A 19,576-nucleotide genomic window follows, 5' to 3' on the forward strand; every position below is an offset into this window, starting at 1 on the left:
GCTAGGACATTAAACTGGCTCCTTGCCCCTGGAGTGTGCCTGATGTTGAGTTGCGCCTCAGAGGGTGGGGCCCAATCACCCTTTGCTTCCTTCCCAACCCCCTGCTCCCCCCCAGAAGTTGGTCCCAATGCCACCTATCTTCCCCCTCCACGTTGGGACAATAGGGCCCAGCCTTAGGGTGAGATGCAGTCATGTGACCAGCACCAGGTTGCCCAAAGGCAGCAGCCCAGCATGAGGAGTCCCCTCCCTTCTCCCAGTAGACCCCATGAAGTGAGGGCTCCATTAATCTCCTGTCCCTCCCCAACCAAGTGAGCCCCCAGCCACCTCCTCCCCCGCCAGCAGCGGGCAGGTGAAGAAAAGGCGTTGGTTTATTTCCTGGTTGCTATAAGAACTGGTTACAGGTTGAGTTAAAAAAACAGACAGATTCTCCTCTCTGATCATGTACAAAACCCAGGCCCGGCTGGGGGGATGGGGAGCCGGGCCCAGCTGCGGGGACAGGCTCAGGGAGCGGGGACGCGGAGCTGTGGCTTGTGGGAAATGAGCAGAGACAGCAGAACCAACACAGGGAAACAAGAAAAGACAAGAAGTAACTGCAGTTGGGGAGAGGGGGCAGATGGAGCCCCTGGCTCCCCACTTCAAACCCCCTCCCCCCCACCCCCAAGATCCTGACACAAACACCCCAGCCCTGAAGAAGGAGGGGGAGTTTGTGGAAATAAAAAATTAAAAAAAAAGTGGAAGCCACACCCCTGCACCCCATACCCCTGGGCTGATCCCTCAGGGGGCTGGGGGAGCCATGTGGAACCAGGCGCTGCAGCCCAGCCTGCCACGCACACAGGCTCTGGAGACGGGAGGTGCAGCTTCGGGAAGAGGGGCCAGGCTCAGTCCTCCAGGATGATGGGTTCACTGGTGCTGGCAGGGTGGGCCGGGGGCCCCGGCACCAGCGGCGCTACCACAGGCCGTATGGGCAGCGCTGGCTTCACCTTGAGTGGCAGGTTGGGCCTACGGGCAGCTCGGCGCATCTCCAGGTGGGTGAGAGCCTTGCGCAGGGCCCTGCAGGAGACAGACAGCAGGTCAGAGTGGGACAGCCTGCAAGCAGGGGCTCAGGGCCCCTCCAAATACCCCCACAGGCAGCTCTGGGTCTGAACAGGCACAAGCCAGCTAGCTCCTGCTGCCGCAGCACACAGAGCCCTCAGCTCGGTGAGGGGCAACAAGTCACAGCAAGAATGAGGCCACAGCCCCTGCCCTCCTCCTGGAGGTTGGTGGCGGGGAGAGAAGAGATGGAATGCCCTTCCCCATTCAAAAACTAGTGGGTTAGAGTGGGGGTGAGACTAAACCCCCCAATTTCCCCCCCATCCAACTGAGAGCTTCAGTTCTCCCCCAGTTGGTCTTGGGGTATGCCCCACCCATCCCCTCCCATTACCAAGTGTCCCCTCTGCCTGTCCCCCCATCTGCCATGATTCCCCCATTGCCTAGTGGGACCTGTCCTCCGTGACCTAGTGGCTCCCCTTCCCCCCATTGCCTGGGGCCCCCTCTGCCCCGCACCCGCAAGGTACCTGGTGTCCTTAGTGGCCACGAAGACAACAGGGTTGGGGGCATCAGCTGGGTTCAGCTTCTGACGCTTGACAGCTGGCTGGGCACTCGACCGCATCCCCGAGGTCATGGGCCGGCCATTGGCCGAAAACGGGACCCCACTCCCTGCCACCTGCACCAATCACAGACCAGAGCCATCAGCTGGGCCTCACCACCTCCTCTGCATGGACCCCACCCCTACACCAATCACAGACCAGAGCCATCAGCTGAGCCCCACCCTCTGTTGGGACCCACTAACCTAACTCCCATGGGGTTGCCTGAACAGCGACTCCCCTGGGAAGGGGCTCTGGAGCGCAGGCAGGAAGTTCTGACAGCAAGCACCCACCCACGGGTGGGGACCCCCCAGGTCACTCATGCCATCCCTGCCCCCACCCCACAGTGTGTGTGTGTGTGTGTATGTGTGTGTGGCACTCACACTGTCATACGCCCTCTTGCCCACGATGCCGGCCAGACCCCGGTTCTGGCTCATTTGATTCCGGTTTATGGGCGTCTTGGTGCCACGTGGCGTTTTTGGTTTCAGAGGGGCCTGCGCAGCTGGAAAACCAGACAGCACCATGAGGATCCCACAGCCTAGTTCACCACCCTCCCCCATCCTCCCCACCCCAATATATTAACCAAACACAGCCCTCCCCCACCACAATGCCCCATTGCACCCCCATGAGGATTCCTGCAGGGCTGCACGTCAAACTCCCCTTGGGCATTCCTTTCCTTGCATTAACTGGGGGGCTTGGGGATGGTGGTGTTCATAGGAATCCCCCTCTAAGTGCCTGAGCCCCACAAGCGAGATGGGAATCATTTGCTCAGCGGTGCCTGTTGGGGCCACGCCAGTGTCCTGCCCCTGTCCATGTTCCCTCTCTGCACACCTAAGGGTATGAAGGACGGTATGGCCGTGACCATCCCTCTGTTCCCTTGTGTGTGCCCCTGCATGGATCTCATCCTAGGTGACTGGCCAGCAGTCCCCCTTCCCAGGTGCCATCAGTGGCCCTGAACAATGATTGGAACATGGCCTTTCTGAACCTGGCTTCTGGGCTCAAAGGCCAGTCTGGGACACAGCTGTGGGCACAGGGCAGTGGGTTACTCCAACAGGAGGGTTCTTGAAACGTGCAGAGGAGGCAGCCTGACCTCTGGCTGAAAAAGCTGTGATACCTGGGGAGAAGGAACGCCTGCCATGTGATAACACTGGAATCCACTGGGGAAACCATTTAGATGGGCTCTGGGAAGAGACCACTTGTCCCTTAGTGGTGCCATTTAATGCAACCAAAAAGGCAGGGAGACTGGTCCTTCTAGGTAAGAGATCAGGGCCCTAGAGATCTCTCCCGAGTGGAGTTGCTTCTTTTGCCCCAAGAGGAATTGTATTTAGGAAAGAAAATAGGGAAATTCACTCTCTGGATTCAGTGGGAATCTTAAAACAACTTTAGGAAGTAGTCTTGCCACCGCCTGATCTGGATGAAACATTGTATATTGGGGCAGCCAGCGGGCTTGGAGTTTGCCCACCTGCTTGGCTGACGGAATGGCCACCAGAAGAGCTACTTTGACAGTAACATGCTGAAGAGAACATGAGCCCTTCCAGGCCTTTATTTGGCTTTTTAACTGTTGGAGGAACAGTAGGGGAGAGAATACACCACATGACTGGACTGGGCTGGCATGCTCTAGCTGTTGCAAGGTGGACCTTTACCGAACTGATCTAAAGTCCACAGAGATTCAGATGCAGACGACAGTTAATCTTGTGACCAGGGCTTTCCAAAGAGCCATGGCTGCATGGAGCTCCCAGACTGAGAGAGTTTTCTCCATTGTGAGAAGTTGGTTCTCCTTGTTGAGGGCTTTAGGCTTGGTAAAATCAGTCCTCAGACTTGCAATGAACAGGCTGTATCAGCAGCCCTTAGCCAGCCAACGCAAGCAGGTAGTTAGATGTTTGCGTCCGGATGGAGAATCTGGCCACAGTTTTGAGAAACTATATCAGGTCAATCAGGTAGTGCTCTTGAAGGCAGAGGTTACGTTTAAATGAGATCCAGCAACTAGAGAGACATTTGTACGCAGTCTCATCTCTCCCAGAGACAATGGTTCCCCTATCTGAAGTTGGTCCATCCGAGCACCTCAGTCTGTCCCAGAAGTATCTGGGATTGAGGTCTTTGTTGGTGGAAGGATGGAGATGCAGAGCTTCTGTCCACCAGTTTAATGACGATGGTACGAATTGGGACGATGATGTGCATGGCTGTCTTGTAAGGCAATATACCAATCTGAGCCAGTCCTGTGCTGGGGGAGATGAAGCCTGGCTAGCAGCATCATGTCAGAGCAGCCTAAGAGTTGAGAACACGTTTTCACCATGGCTGATTGATTTAATTTGATGTGGGAGGTCACAGAGTTTAAGCCAGGACCTCCATGAGAGCATCTAGTCTCTATACCTCCCGTATAGCACAGACTACTCAACCCCACCCCATTAACTCAGGCTATTGGGCTCAATAACCTGGATTAGACTAAGTATTACAGCCCTCTGGGGACTAAACTAGTATGTGCCACAGGCAGAGGCTAGGGGGGAGCAAAGTGCACCACTGCTTGAGGCCCCTGCAATGGCCGATGATTGTCTGGGGAAATCTCTCCTCGGGAAGGTACTCCACTGATGAACTGGGAGTCAATCAGAGCTACTATAAACCATCTGGGGTGGGATGATTTGCTGGAGTTTATCATCATCAAGACAGGAGAAATTCCAGAGGCCTGGAAGAGGGAAAATATAGTACCAATCTATAAAAAGGGGAATAAGGACAACCTGGGGAATTACAGACCACTCAGCATAACTTCAGTAGCCGGAAAGATAATGGAGCAAATAATTAAGCAATCAATTTGCAAACACCTAGAAGATAATAAGGTGATAAATTACAATCAGCATGGATTTGTCAAGAATAAATCCTGTGAAACCAACCTAATAGTTTTCTTTGACAGGGTAACAAGCCTTGTGGATAGTGAGAAAGCGGTAGATGCAATATATCTTGACTTTAGTAAGGCTTTTGATACTGTTGTGCATGACCGTCTCATGAACAAACTAGGGAAATATAACCTAAATCAGGGGTCAGCAACCTTTCAGAAGTGGTGTGTCGAGTCTTCATTTACTCACTTTAATTTAAGGTTTCGCGTGCCAGTAATACATGTTAACGTTTTTTAGAAGGTCTCTCTCTATAAGTCTATATATTATATAACTAAACTATTGTCGTATGTAAAGTAAACAAGGTTTTCAAAATGTTTAAGAAGCTTCATTCAAAATTAAATTAAAATGTTGATCTTACATCGCTGTCCTGCTCAGCCCGCTGCCGGCCTGGGGTTCCGTTCACCTAGGCCAGCAGCGGGCTGACTGGGGCCTCCGGCTGGGACCCCAGCTGGCAAGGGGCCGGCAGCCAGAACCCCAGACCGGCAGTGGACTGAGTGGCTCAGCCCACTGCCAGTCTGGGGTTCCGTCTGCCAGCTCCTGCCAGCCAGGGTCCCGGCTGCCGGCCCCGCTCAGCCCTCTGCCGGTCTGGGGTCCCGGCCCTGTCCACATAGAGTAGATACCTACCTTCTCCCTGGTTCTAGCCATTCTCTTCCTCTCTCTGCACTGAGATGAGGGTGGGAGTGTGCTGAGAACAGGGCTGGGGGGTGAAGGAGCAGGCTGGGGGTTGGGGTGCAGGGTCTGACCAGGAGCTAGAATGAGGGAGGGGCTCAGGGGTGGGGCAGGAGGTTTGGGTGTGGAGCACTTACCTGGGGGGTTCCCATTTGGTTTGAGGGGTGCAGGTGGGAATGGGGGCACGTGCAGGAGCTCCCGTATGGTGCTCAGGGTGGGGTGGGGGTGTGGGCTGTGGTTGTGGGGGTGCGGGCTGTGGTTGTGGGGGTGCTACCAGCCCCCTGCCCTGAGTGACTCACGGCAGGGGGCTGGAGGGGATATACTGATTCCACCCCCTTTCCCAAGGTCTCCAGAGCAGAGAACATGCTGCGGCTCCGCTTCTCCCCCTCCATAGCAAGGGCCGTCAGCTGATTGGCGGCAGGGAGGAAGGGCAGGAACCCAGCACACTGGGGGAAGAGGCAGGGGGAGGGGGAAGTTTGCCTGCCCTGCAAGGAGAGAGCGGTGGGCAGGGCCGGATTTTTAATGGCACACTGCTGTCTGCCGGGGTCCCCAGCAGACAGCAGCGTGCCATTAAAAATTGGCTTACATGCCATCTTTGGCACGTGTGCCATAGGTTGCCGACCCCTGACCTAAAATGGAGCTACTATAAGGTGGGTGCATAACCAGTTGGAAAACAGTTCCCAGAGAGTAGTTATCAGTGGTTCACAGTCAAGCTGGAAGGGCATATCAAGAGGGGTCCTGCAGGGATCAGGTCTGGGTCCGGTTCTGTTCAATATCTTCATCAATGATTTAGATAATGGCATAGAGAGTACACTTATAAAGTTTGCACACAATACCAAGCTAGGAGGGGTTGCAAGTGCTTTCGACGATAGGACTGAAATTCAAAATGATCTGGACAACTGCTCTGAAGTACGTAGGATGAAATTCAATAAGTACAAATACAAAGTACTCCACTTAGGAAGGAACAATCAGTTGCACACATACAAAATGGGAAATGACTGCCTCAGAAGGAGTACTGCAGAAAGGGATCTGGGGGGGTCATAGGTGATCATAAGCTAAATATGAGTCAACAATGTAATATTGCAAAAAAGGAAAACATCCGTCTGGGATGTATTAGCAGGAGTGTTGTAAGCAAGACATGAGAAGTAACTGTTCCTCTCTACTCCATGCTGATAAGGCCTCAGCTGGAATACTGTATCCAGTTCTAGGCACCACATTTCAGGAAACGTGGACAAACTGGAGAAAGTCCAGAGAAGAGCAACAAAAATGATTAAATGTCTAGAAAACATGACCTATGAGGGAAGACTGAAAAAATTAGGTTTGTTTAGTCTGGAGAAGACAGGGACGGACGGACATGATAACAGTTTTCAAGTACATAAAAGGTTGTTGCAAGGAGGAGGGAGGTAAATTGTTCTTGTTAACCTCAGAGGATAGGCCAAGAAGCAATGGGCTTAAATTGCACCAAGGGAGGTTTAGGTTGGACATTAGGAAAAACTGCTTGGCAGGGTGGTTAAGCACTGGAACAAATTGCCTAGGGAGGCTGTAGAATCTCCATCATTGGAGGTTTTTAAGAGCAGGTTAGACAAACGCCTGTCAGGGATGGTCTAGTTATTACTTAGTCCTACCTTGAGTGCAGGAGACTGGACTAGATGACCTAGTAAATTCCCTTCCAGTTAGTTCTATAAGGTCGAGTTTCTTGAACAGGCCAAGGACAGAATCTAGGGAGACTTCCTGTTGGGGCTGCCTAGACATCCATGCTCTGTATCTTCAGATGCATGGCCGCCACCAGCTACTTTGTGAAGACTCTTGGTCCTCTGGAGAGACCAAAGGTCAGCACTTTGCAGTGATAATGGTTGTCCCCCTACTGTCAGTCAGAGGCACTTCCATAGCACAATCACTCTAGCCCACAGGAAGGGCGCATCCTGTAAGTCTGGAACCACAAACCAGCCTTGAGCCTGTAACGAAGGGATGAGGGATCTGAGCGTTGCCATCCAGGAAGGTGCATATGCATCTGTTCGGTCCTCTCAAGTTGAGGATGGGACGTGGACCCCCTTTTTTCTTGGAATAAAGAACTATCAGGAGTAGAAATCTCTTCCCTGCTCCTAGGCAAAGCAGGGAGGCCACTTGCAATTGGTTTTCATGAGAAGGGTCTCTGGAGAGGGATAGGAAAGGGGGTAGAGACTGGAATGGGAGTACCCTGGGAGAGGACTTATTAGTACCCCTTGGTCAGTTATTACTCCACTCCACATCAGAGTGAATAAAGGGGGCATCCCAAGATAAGGTTGGGGAAAGCAGCTCTGGATTGTGACCCTTGACCTGTGTGTTGAACTGCTCCCTAGACAATGAAGTTAGGATGGCTAGTGGTGGACGAGAAAACCTAGGCTGTCACTGCAAGAAGATGGCTGTTCCGGCTTCCTTCGGGAGGCCGGGGTGCAAATGCCCAATGATCGCAACAGGTATCTGGAACCGTCCAGGGAATGTAGAGCATCGTAGTACAGGGGCTAAATATCTCTTGAACAGACGCTCTGAAATGGTGTTCTGCAACTCCTTTGGGACACTTGGTGCTTGTAGCCATGTGGTGACTGCCACAGCCATGGATCTAGCTGCATATCCAAAGCAGTTGCTTGGAGAGATGTTTGCACCAGTGACAGATGTTATTGCCTTTAGATACTGTCTGTCCTCTTAAAGTCTACTGATAAAGGGAGCTACTTTCTCCTAAGTTAGAGTCCAGCTCAGAACAGTGCTTGGTACTTTGCTATCTGTACGTGGGGCAAGGCAGAGGAATAAGCTTTTCTACCCCAGAGAGGTCGACCTTTCTATCCGGGGTTTTGTCTTTCAGAGTAGACATCAGTGGACCACATTGTCTGTCTCTCTCCTTCCGAGACCACCAGGGATCCAGGGACCAGGAGGGAGTAGAACTTCTCAGCTCCCTTCTGCAGAACTTGATCTCTCTTTTCTCTGTTTGCTTTGAAGTTCGGGTGATGGTACCCAGGGGCTTCCAGAGATCTGTGGCTGGCTCCACTGTGCCCTTCCCAACTGGCATCACCATCCTGCCCAGAGCAGAGTTGTCGAATAGTCTGGGGGATGAGGGGTCTTGGATCACTGAGGTCTCAGTTTCTAGGGCATCAGAGTCTGAGTAGTCTGCTCCTGAAATACTCTGTAGGCATCCAGAGCAGAGACCGCTGCATCAAGTGAGACAAGGAGGGATCTATAGGAGAGGTTGGGGACACTGCTCCTCAGTTTCAGGACCTGTCTCTCCCTCCTCTGCAGGATGTTCTTCCTCATCTCTAACCCTTCAAGCGTCTCACGGCCAAGGGATCTGGGTCGTGTCTCAAGGAGGCCTTGTAGTCAAAGCTGCAGGAAAGTGGAACATTCTCTGCTTGCCAGTGTGCTAGAGGGAGAGCCACTTCTGGAGGATTTTCAGAGCAGAGCCGAGTACTGCCACAGTGGAGAGCTGTAAGAGTGGGGCTGGTCAGACCACTGCCATGGAGGTGGGTGCCAGAGAACAGACCAGCGCTCTGAAACAAGTGGTGCTCACTGGAGAGGAACCCTTCTCAGAGCCCGGTATATGGGCAGGAGGAAGTGGTGAGGTCTGGAGAGGGAGAGGAGATTTCCTGTGACAGCAGCATGACCTCTTGGCCGGTGTGTCAGTACAGCTGTTGAAGACTGTTCTGTGTGTAGCATCCTTGGGACCAGAGGAGTAGCAACTCCCAACACCAGAAACTGTTGGAGTCTATCAGTGGTGCCGACAGTTCCAGTGCCGACAAATCTGTCATTTTAGTACCACACACGGGTGCTGGACCACTCGATTCCTTGTCACTTGCCCCTGGATTCTGAGAGGGAGGGAACCGAAGGCCAAGGACTTTTCTTAGGCCTCTCGGTACCTCCTGGTTCAGGGAAGGAAGATTGGTGCCTGGGGCCATGTATGGTCTGGTGTTCTGGGCAATTCTGCCTCAGAGGGGAGGACATAGAACCAGTCGTCAGCACTGGAACAGCCAGGGATGCCAAGCTGACTTTTGGCAGCTGTGGCTGGCCCATTGGTACCATTTCAGATTCCCCCCAACGGTACTGGTCTCAGGAGCTGCATCCCAGCTGCCAGCAGCACTGACTGTCAGGGACTTGAAGTGGAAGGTCTTGCGTGGAGCCTGATACCCGTTCTTTTGGGTTCAAAGCACCCCCAACTGCTCCAGAAGGAAGCATTTCAGCCAAGTGTCCGTGATTGTCTTGTTGACAAGAAGGACCAGTAGAGTGCACCAATCAGATACAGCTCTCGCCTAGGCAGACAGTTAAGGGCCATGTCCATGGGAAAGGGGAACACACACAGGATGGAAAGCTTGAGGGCCTTCAATCCACAAAGCACCGAAGAAAAATAAGGAACTTGGGAGGAGTGGGGAGGGGATCGCTAAGAAAACTAAGGGAAAAAAGCATTTAAGGGATTAACGTGACCTATCTACCACTAGGAAACATGCCGAACGCAGCAGGCAGCCACAGCCTGGCTCCATCTCACTGCCAGGGGCAGCAAGAGGAACTGAGGGACGGTTGCATCCACTCTGCCCTTTATGCCAGGGGCATGCAGATGCACCTAGAGTGGGATCCTCAGACAAGCACTCAAAGACAGTGGAGCAACAGCCCTGTTCAAGTGGAGAGCAGTGCTGTCCGGTCAATGGGGTCTGAGGAGTTACCCCCATCCCAAGGGGGAAAGGGCTGGTGTGGGGCATGGGGAGCCAGGCAGGTGTGGGGCTGCAAGCCTCAGTCCTCCCAAGCTGGGCTCTCCCTGCTGTGCCTAGAGCTCTGTGCCCAAGACCCTTACCCAGCTCCTTGACGATGGTGGCCAGCGGCAGCCGCACCAGGGGATGAATCTTCAGGGGAGTCTTGGCTGCCTTGGGTAGCCGGATAGAGCCTACGGAGGGAAGCAGAGAGCGGGTGTGAGATGGGGGAGCCCATGATGTCCTCCCTCCCAGCCCTGCACACGTACACTCAGCCTTGATGGCGTTGGCATTGATAGGGGCATAGGGGCGCCGGGCAGCACGGCGTGGCTGCAGGATGTCGCGACACATGCGGCGGGCAATGCGAGTCAGCTTGGTGGTCTGCAGCAGGAAGGTCTGGCGGTTCTTGGCCAGCAGCTTGGCCCGGTTGGCGCTGGTTGTGTAGGGAGAAAGGCTCTGGGCTTCAGGCCTTGACATGTGGCCCCTGGAGTGCGGCTCCTGTGACACAGAAGGGTAGGTGGGTCAGGGCCCAGTATGGGACACTGGGAGAGCCTGGGGGCAGGGACACAACCCAGCACAGGTGAGACAGAGGAGCCCAAGGCTCAGTGCTGGCAGTTCCCAGATCTCACCCTGTGGGGTATGCACCCCCCTCGGACCACAAGAAATGAGGGCCTCCTCAGTGTAGCCTAACACCTCTGCCCCCCACACCCAGCCCCCAATGCAGACATTAACCATGGATGCCCATCCACTCCAGCAGGCATTACCAAGGCACTGCATGCAGCTCCCTGCATTCCTATGCCCCCAGGCAGGGATTGCCACAACACTGTCAGTGCCCTGCATGCCCAGCCCCTGGGAGGTGTTACCGTGGTGCCATGCCCATGCCTCTCAGCAGGCATTACCGTGGCGCTGCGGGCGGCTCCCTCCAGCTGCGTCGGGGTCTTCAGCCCCCCGTATTTCTTCCAGTAGATCCAGCAGGAGGCACAAAGGCGGCACTGCATGTTGGGCGGGCCCCAGGCATACCACTGTGCTGACTGGGTGGCTGAGGGCGAGGAGAGACTGCAGCATTAGGGGAAGGGGACTCCACAGCTGAGCAACCCGCTGGCAGGCAGGCCCAGGGACCCGTTCCCCTCTCCTGGGACAAGATCCATGGCAGCAGTCAGGGCCCTCCATCCCCAGGACTGGGCACAGACACCCCCACCCCTTGGAGCCCCACATCAGCACTCACTGTGGCAGCTCTCGCAGGTCAGCCCCTTCTGGAAGCCAGCCCCGTTCATGCCAGGCTTGGAGCCCACCGAGATGATCTGATTGGGGTTAGGTTTAGTGCTGCCAGGGGAAAAGAGATGATGTCACACCCAACTCCATCTCCAGCCCCCCCCCCACCTAGGGGGAGGGCAGGTGGCCTGCTCTCCACAGCACATGGGACAGGCCCCTTTTATCCTAGCCCCTGACTAGAAGGGGACATAGCCCCTCCCCCAGACCTAGCCTCCGGTCCTAACTCCTCCACATGCTCACACTGGGGGCAGGGGTTGACCCCCCTCTCCCCCATGCTCACACTCAGTTGAGGTGACCCCCCCCGCCATACTTACTAGGTAGGGATGTAGACCTGCTTCAGTTTGCTGTCAGCTTCAGCTGCCTTCAACCTTTTCTGCAAACAGAGACACAGCCTAAGCAGGGGAGGAAACAGGGCCCCATCACTCGCCTCCAGCAGGAGCAAGGCACAGCCCCAGAGCCCCCCCACCTCCTGGGCCTAGCTCACCTGCTGGATGTAGCGGTCGGTGGTTTTCCACATGTAGTAGAACTGCACGATGCTGGCCAGGGACTTCCAGGGCAGCTGCAAGGGCCACAGAGGTGGTCAGACAGCACCAGGAAAGCCCCACACACCCAGCCCCTGGAGGCATGGGGTGGGAGGGAGACAGACAGCAGTGCCACAGCACCCCCCGCACACCCGAGCCAGTGCAGGATCAATCTCCAGGGCTCCCAGCCCCTCTCCTGGGTTCATATCCCCCCCAAGATGGAGCAGTCCAGTGCGGGTACCTGGGAGGTTCTTACAACCCCCACAAAGGAGGGACTTAGAACTGGTCCCAGGTGGATCCCTCCCCCCATCCCCACTCACAAAGTCCTGTCGGATGTCATTGAAGTCCTTGCCGTACTTCTCCAGCGCCTCCTCAAAGAGCATAGCCTCTGAGGCTGACCACTCCTCCATCTCGTCACGGCACAACACTGGGCCCCCCTGGGGCACAAGCGTCGACATGGCCTTGGCCAGGTCATAGCCATTCCTCTGCAGCGTGTCCATGGCGTGGAACTGCAGGGAAGGGGGCTGTTAGCAGGCTGTTGCTCCTTGCTGCTGGGAGACACACGAGGCCCGGAGCCACCACCCCAGCACCCCATGAGAGGAGTGCAATGTTCCCCATGGGTTACGTCTCTCAACCCTCTGGGCAGGGGGCAACCCAAGCCCCCCAGCTTTGAGTCAGGAGGGTTGAGGCAGCTCCAGAAGCCCCCGTAACATCCAGTGAGTCACCTGGGGCTGTAGGGGCCCCGCCAGCAGCCAGTGGGGATAGGAACACCCCACAAATGGACTGTAGAACTCAGACAACACACAGCCTGTTCCCTGCCCCCCATCTCCCTCTCACCAGCGTAATATCCCGGGAGGCGGCGGCTGCACTCATGTGCAGACTGGGCTGCCGGATGGAGCTGCTGCAATCCAGAGCTCGAGCAAAGGTCCCGACGGCCCTGGGGAGGGACACAGGTTAGCAACGACCCAGAGCCCAAGGAGGCCCCACTTGAACCAAGAGACCCCCACCCCCCCAGTCCATTGAGCACCATGCCCCCCGTCTCCCCAGCTGGTGTCTCACCGAGCCACCACCAAGAATTGGTCGATCTGCCGGTCAGTCAGTGGGTTGTCGGGGTCCCAGACCTTCATCTCCATCTTCTGCTGGTTCCGATTGTCCGACTCGCCTGTCGGGAGGGGCCAGTCAGAAAAGACGATGCTGCATCTCTTCCCCCCTCCACCCTGAGAGAGGGGCAGGCAAGGCACACAGCTCCCCTAGGGCATTGAGGACCTCCCCCCCGGGTCGCGGCTCCCCCAAAGAGCAAGGCTGACTTCCCCCAGGGGCACAGATCAGTCCAGGAGACACCCTTTCCCATCACCTTCAGCCAGCCGGTCAGGGATCTCAGCTTGGTACTTGCAGCCGACCCGGATCTCCCCCTGGTCGGCCAGAAGCGTCTTCTGGACAGGGTCAAAGACCAGCGAGTAGAAGAAGCAATCCTGGGGGAGGGGCAGAGGGGTGAGGCAGGGCACCCCAGCAGACTGGCCTCCCCCAACCCTGCCCCACCCAGAAACAGCTCTTCCCATCCCTCACAAGAGAGAGCTCTGCCCTGGTTTCAACCCTTCTCACCTGCAGCCAGGCCAGGGGGCAAGTCCTCCTTCCTCCCTGCCCCCAATCCCTGACCAGTTCCAGGGGGCTGATCACAGCCCCTCAACCCATGCAGGCCAAGCCCCTCCACAGGCCCAGCTCCTCACCTCCTTCTCCAGGTACTGGCTGAGGATGTCAGTCTCATTGAGCAGCGTGACGCTGCATTTCCCCCTGCAGGGACCAAGCATAGGGCACGTCACAGGCTGGCCCCATGGCTCCCCATGCCCCGGATTGGGGCCCTGAGGGATCCCCACATCCTGCCGGACCCAGCAGCAGCAGCACAGAGCCAGCCCCAAAGAGCTGCTGCTCCGGACTCACACCCCTCCCTGTGCAGCGGGCCTGGTGCTGGGCTTCCCCAGAGGGCACAGAGTCGGGAGATGGCAACGGGGAGGCACAAAATCCAGGATAAGGCCCCCCAGGCCAAGGAAGGCCCCTCCCTCAGAAGAGCCCTAGCCCCTGTGCCCAGCAGAGCTCCCCCACGCACCGTATGTGGGTGGCTGGCAGTGACTCAAACTGGCGCGACAGGAAGAGCTCGCGATGCTTCAGCTGGTGCCGCTGCTGCTCGGACACCCCCGGCTGCTTCGACTCCTCCTCAAACTCGCCTGTGGCAGGACACGAGGGTCAGGGGCTCCCAGCCTCACCACCTCCCCCCCGACAGAGAGCCCCCAGCCCCACCACCGTCCCCTGACAGAGAGCTCCCACAGAGCCCCCAGCCCCACCACCGTCCCCTGACAGAGCGCCCCCACAGAGCCCCCAGCTACCCCTTCCCCGACGGAGAGCCCCCAGCCTCACCACTTCCCCCCCGACAGAGAGCTCCCACAGAGCCCCCAGCCCCACCACTGTCTCAGGAGCAAAGCCCTGCTGCTCCCATCACCCACTCTATCCCCCAGGAGCAGAGAGTACTGCCCTACCCCCGCATTCAGCCCCCAGGCTGAATCCTCCCCTTCCTACCACCTCCACAGCTTCACAGCACACCACCCTGCCAAGAACTGGGCAACCCCCAGGATTAACTGTCCCCTCCCTGCCCGGGAGCACCCATAACTCCCCCTGGAGCAGAGCACCTGCCTGGGGTTAACCCTTCCCGTGCTGAAAAGCAGAGTGTCGTGTCCCGTCCCCCCCATAACCCCCGGAACACAGCGCGGCCTTAGGTTAACCCCCGCCCGCTGCCCAAGAGCAGAATGCACCCCCCCCAAGAACCCTCCCCCCAGCAAAGCACGCTGCCCCCTATTCTCAGAGGCCCATCCCCCACTCCCCACAGCAGGAAGTGGCCAAGCTGCACCACCGCCAAAAAGCTCATTGTTCTCCCAGCCCCACTGTCTCCAGCATTTGGCAGCAGCCCAGTGGGGGACGGCACTGATTCTACCCCTGCTCATGTGTTCAGGAAGCCCTGTGGGGTGGGGGCAGCCCCCTGGGACCCAGTCCCACTCCTCACCCACCCCACTGGGGCAGAGTCAAGGGTGGCCCCCACTGAACAGGCCCGGAAACCCCAAGCCCAGGCGAGCAGCTAGCACAGGCCCCAACCGGAAGAGCTCCCACGGCCTGTTAACCCTGCACTGCCCATGGCCTCCATGTTGCACCAGCCTCATACATGAGGCGCTAGGGAGAGCTGGGCAAGTTCCACCCCCGGCACCTCTCACTCCAGACCCACAGTCCTCTGCTATGGCAGCCCCTCCCCCACAGCTCTGCTGGTGCCCCTCACTCCCAATCTGCAGCCCCCTGCTACCCCAGCTCTGGGCTGGGAAATGAACTAACATACCCCCACACACACTCACACACACCCTAGACTCTGTCTCCACAGTTGCATTTGCTAATTGTGTGTTTGACACCAGTGCTCTTGGGGAGAAAGGTCAAAGTCTTGGCACCTGCAAGACCCTTCACAGACCCTTGGGCACTGCCCAGTGCAGGGTGAATAGGCGTGAGACAAGGAGGAGGAGGATGTGGGACCCAGACTATATTGTGTGCTGGGGGGCTCATCACCCCAGAGACACTCCCTGTCCCAAACCACGAATGACAAGGATTAGTGCCACTCTTTCCCAGTGCCTGCAGCCTAGGTGGAGGGGAGGGGAGGGGAGGGGAAGGAGCTGGCAGCTCTCCTAGCCAGGCAGGCAGGGAGCTGCCCAGGGAGGGGCAGGCGGCGCGGCCTTTCACCCACAAGCTCTAGGCGGCAGCAGATCTGCAGCATGTCTGCCCTGCATCATAGGCATGGGGCCATAATCTTCCCCCAACCAGCCCCACCCCACACATGCCCCACTGCCCCCCGATAGGCCACACACACACATCCCAGAGGCCAAGACTCCTCAACTGAGACAGATCCACTGCTCCCCAACAACCCTATGCATGCCCCTACTACTTCATCCCCAAAGATACACCCACCCCCTGCTAGCCTGAGACAGAGCTAATAACCCCCCAAGACTTCTACCCCACTCCATTCACCCCCTCAGAAGACCCCCAGAGGCCCTGGGCCTGCCAGCAGGGCTATGGGGATGGGCCCCAGCACTCACGAGCGTTGCTGTCAGCCAGGCTGTTGAGGCTGCTGGAGATATCCCGTCGCCGGAAGAGACACACCACCTTGGCCTCCACATTGCCATTGGCTGTCTGGGGATGAGAGCAGGACGCTGCCTGAGGGGAGGAGCTGGCACTGCTGTTCCCCTGGGAGTTGCTCCTCACCACTCCCACGCCCTGGACACAGCACTCAGTGCAGCCTCCCAGATGGGGCACCGAGGCAACCGCCAGGTGATCCCATTTCCCTCCTGTACTTACAAATGGCAGGCTCAGAGAGGCTGCGGTGCCCTCAGGTGCAACCTTGCAATCTGGCCAATGGGTCCCTCCTGTAGAGAAGGGTATGGCTGCAAATCCCCGAAGGTGGTGAGGGAGGGGGTCTGGCTGTGGCTCTCTGGTGTGAGAGGGGGTACGGATGTCTAGCTCTGGTCCTGCAGCCCGAGGGAGGTGGAGGGGGTGGGTCTCAGGTGCACAGCTGGTGGGGGTGAGCATACAGGTACTGGCTATGGTTCTGTGGCCCTAACGGGTGTGTGCAGGAGATGGGGTGGGGGGTGTCTCTGGGTATGGTCCCATGGCCGCTGACCTTGTTGAGCTCCTCGATGCGCCGGACGAGGTAGGGGTTACTGGAGGAATTCTCAAAATAGACATAATCTGCAGAGAGAATTGAGACCAAAGCCGTCAGAGGGAAATCAGGAGAACAGGCAGGCACCCAGGAAGGACAGGCTGAACGCTCAGAGCCATCAAACGAGCCACCCGTCCCCATGGGGGCACACCACCTTCAGTCTCCACCCCAGTGCCACCTTCTCCCAATGGGGCATTCATCTCCTCCCCCATGGGGCTGCCTCACCTAGACTGCCCCAACTGTTTCATACTCGCCTGCCAAGCACCCTGTGTATCCATGGGGTTTCCTGCCCCCACCCTAAGCCAGGCCCTGAAACAGCAGTAGCGAGGCAGCCCCCAAAGGGGGAGTTCCTCTCCCAGTCTCCACCTCACCAGGCAGTACAGCAGCAGGCACCAACACATTCCTCCCATCCGCAGCCACTTGCCGACATGGGCAACATTGCCTAGGCTGCAGCATCCCAGAGCAGGGGCCAAGTTCCTACCCCACCCTCTGTAGCACCCAGACCCCCCCCCGCCACTCCCAGCCAGGCACCAGGCAGCACCCCCTGCCAAACATCTGCATGGACAGGGCCCAGTCTAAGGGCAGCATTGCCAGTGCCTGGTGATAGGTTCCAGCCTGGAACAGCAATAGCTAGGCCTGGGCAGCATTTACCAGGCTCGGGAGGTAGCTGAGCCACAGTGCCCAGGCAGTGGAGCAGCCAGATACTGGTGTAGGCACAATGCTGTAAGGACAGGAGGAGACAGCCCCCCACCCCCACCCCTCAAAGTAGTACAACAGCAAGAGGATCTCAGTGTGAGATCAGACCCCCCTCGTGAGACACACCCCAGAGTCAGCACAAGGGGAAGACATTATAAATAGAGCCATCAGGAAGGAGAGACCCTTCCCCCAAAGTGCCACTCCTCAAGTGCAGCACCAATGCCCCCAGGCTCCTCAGCACATGCTCAAACGCAGGGACCAGGGAACAGGTCTCCTGGGCAGCCCGGCCCCTGCAAGTGCCCTAAATCAGATCCCCCAACCCCCTGACCTCCTCAACCAGATTCCACACAAGCCAACCCCAACTGCTCTAAAATGAGATGTTGCACAACTGTCCCCACCTCCCAACCCACTCCCCAACTGCTCCACACACCACCCCCATAACCAGACCCCCAAACTACCACACACAACGTCCCCCAACCAGGCCTCCCCCTCCCATAGCCCATAATCCACCCCCAACAGCCCCAAAACTACATACACCTCACCCAGCCCTCGAAACCCACCCTACACAACCCACGCCCCCAAACTGCCCCACACATAACCTGCCCCCCTGGCCTCCCCACAACAAGATCCCCCCAGACTCTTCTTCCAAGCACCTCACACCCCACTTGGTCAACTGCTCCATGTACACCCCAAAAAACTCCTGACCACATATAAACACCTCACTGACCCCCATTCCCCAATTGCTCCCCCAACAGCCATACCCACAGTTTACCAAGTCCTGTACTCCATAAACCAGCTCACTGCCCTGGACCCCCTATGGGCCCCACACCCGGTGAATTCCCTTACCCCATGTAACCAAACTTGCTGCCCCCTCAAGGATTCCCTCCACCCCATAATCTGCCAGCTCCCCCCACAACCGACCTCATCCCCAAATAACCAGCCCAACCCACCAGCCAGAACCCCAAGTGCCCTATTTCCCCACAGTCCCTGAACTTCTTCACACCATGCCACCAGCTCACTACACCAGACTCCCCTGCCCCCACATAACTAGCCCATCATCCTTTACCCCCATTATCCACTTCCCCCCCAACCTGATCCCCCCAACTGCCCCATGGCCTCCAGAGGCTGTGAACACCCCATACCTGATGAAACCACCTCCCTAACCCACAGCGCCCCCACCGTATAACAACCCCCCAACCCCCACATAACAAACCCGCTCCTTGCCACCCCCCACACAGCCTGTTCCCTATGGGTCAGCTCCCTCCGCGACACAGGGGCGCAGCATGTGGGGGGAGAACAGCCTCTTCCTCTAGGGCACTAGGTAGGCATCCTCCCCCCACCGTCCATAACCCCCGCCAGGACCTCCCAGCCCCCCCAATCCGCTAGTGCCGGGGACACGCCGCCCCGTCCGGCTCCGCTTCCCCCCACTCTGACACCTCCAGCCCACCCACTGCCCCGCAGCGCCACCCTCCTGGGGGCGCCCCAGCACCGCCCCGCTCCGCCCCGCTCCCTCAGCCCCCCGCGGCTCCCCGCACTCACCGCCCAGCCCCCCCCCGGCCCCCTCCAGTTCAGCCCCGGCCCCAGACTCACCCCCCACCCGGTACATATTGGCCGCCATGGCCCCGCCGCGCGATGGGGGAAAGGGGGGGGGTTTCCGTCCGGCTCCGCTCGGGCCCTCGCTAGCCCCGCTCCCGGCCGCTCTTCATCTCCTCCCGCTTCGCCGCGCCGCCGCCGCCGCCGCCGCCTCCTCCTCCTCACGCAAGGCCGGGGCCAGGCGGCTTCGGGCGCCTCCGGCCACGCTTCGGGGATCTCCGGGAAAGGATCGGGGAGGCTCGGAAATATCCGAGGCGGCTTCGGGACGAAATCGGGTCTCTCCGGAAATGTTCGGCTCTTTCCGGAAACACCTGGAGACGCTTCGGGCAGCGCCGACGACAGCCTCCCGGCGACCCGTTCCTTCCGGCCAGTGATTCCGGTCCTGATGGCCGGAGACCTTCGGATAAATCCGGAGACTGCAGCATTCGGCTATTTCCGGACAGAGGCTTCCCCGCTCGGGCCTTTCCGGAGGGAGACCCCAGCGCAGGGTTTTTAACCTTTTCCTCTTCGATGGGCTCTGCAGCAAGGTTGCCCCTGGAACAAGGGGCAATTCCCAGCAGCCTCAACCGCATTAGAGTTATTTGCATACATGTACATATGCAAATTTACAGCTGTGCAGCCCAAAATAGTCACTAATTTACCCCTTATACTCAGGAATTCACTGATTGCAGGGGGATCCTGCATCCAAAGGTGAGATGCAGCCACCTCTGGGGTGGGGCACCATTGCACTAATTCCAGTGTCCTGCCATGTAGGAACGACAGAGCCCCAGCAGAGAGGCAGAGATGTTCTCTCTGTATCTCACTAGACCTGGGGAGCTAAATCCCTTATTTCCCTCTCCCGCGACTCTAGAACCAAAGCCTCAGCACG

At 57.6% G+C, this 19,576-nt stretch overlaps 1 protein-coding gene across 2 annotated transcripts; it reads right to left on the reverse strand.

Annotated features, from left to right (window-relative positions):
* Positions 1–350: 350 nt before the first annotated feature.
* On the reverse strand, positions 351–18,887 carry MTA2 (metastasis associated 1 family member 2). 2 transcript variants are annotated; one of them, XM_077820950.1, is made up of 18 exons: positions 18,706–18,886; positions 16,381–16,448; positions 15,800–15,893; positions 13,783–13,900; positions 13,406–13,469; positions 13,033–13,150; positions 12,738–12,840; positions 12,516–12,615; positions 11,999–12,187; positions 11,642–11,716; positions 11,472–11,530; positions 11,111–11,208; positions 10,785–10,924; positions 10,155–10,383; positions 9,990–10,079; positions 2,006–2,124; positions 1,554–1,702; positions 351–1,050 (listed from the first exon to the last, which is right to left on the reverse strand). In XM_077820950.1, exons 1-18 carry the CDS (start codon positions 18,731–18,733, stop codon positions 879–881), a joined length of 2,013 nt encoding a protein of 670 aa, XP_077677076.1. In that variant the 5' UTR covers positions 18,734–18,886; the 3' UTR covers positions 351–878. The 2 variants fall into 2 exon arrangements, with proteins under 2 accessions (XP_077677076.1, XP_077677075.1); XM_077820949.1 differs by having other exon boundaries at positions 9,990–10,383; positions 18,706–18,887.
* Positions 18,888–19,576: the final 689 nt, after the last annotated feature.

This window comes from Eretmochelys imbricata, chromosome 7 (assembly GCF_965152235.1).
Source record: "Eretmochelys imbricata isolate rEreImb1 chromosome 7, rEreImb1.hap1, whole genome shotgun sequence".
Lineage (NCBI taxonomy): Eukaryota > Metazoa > Chordata > Testudines > Cheloniidae > Eretmochelys > Eretmochelys imbricata.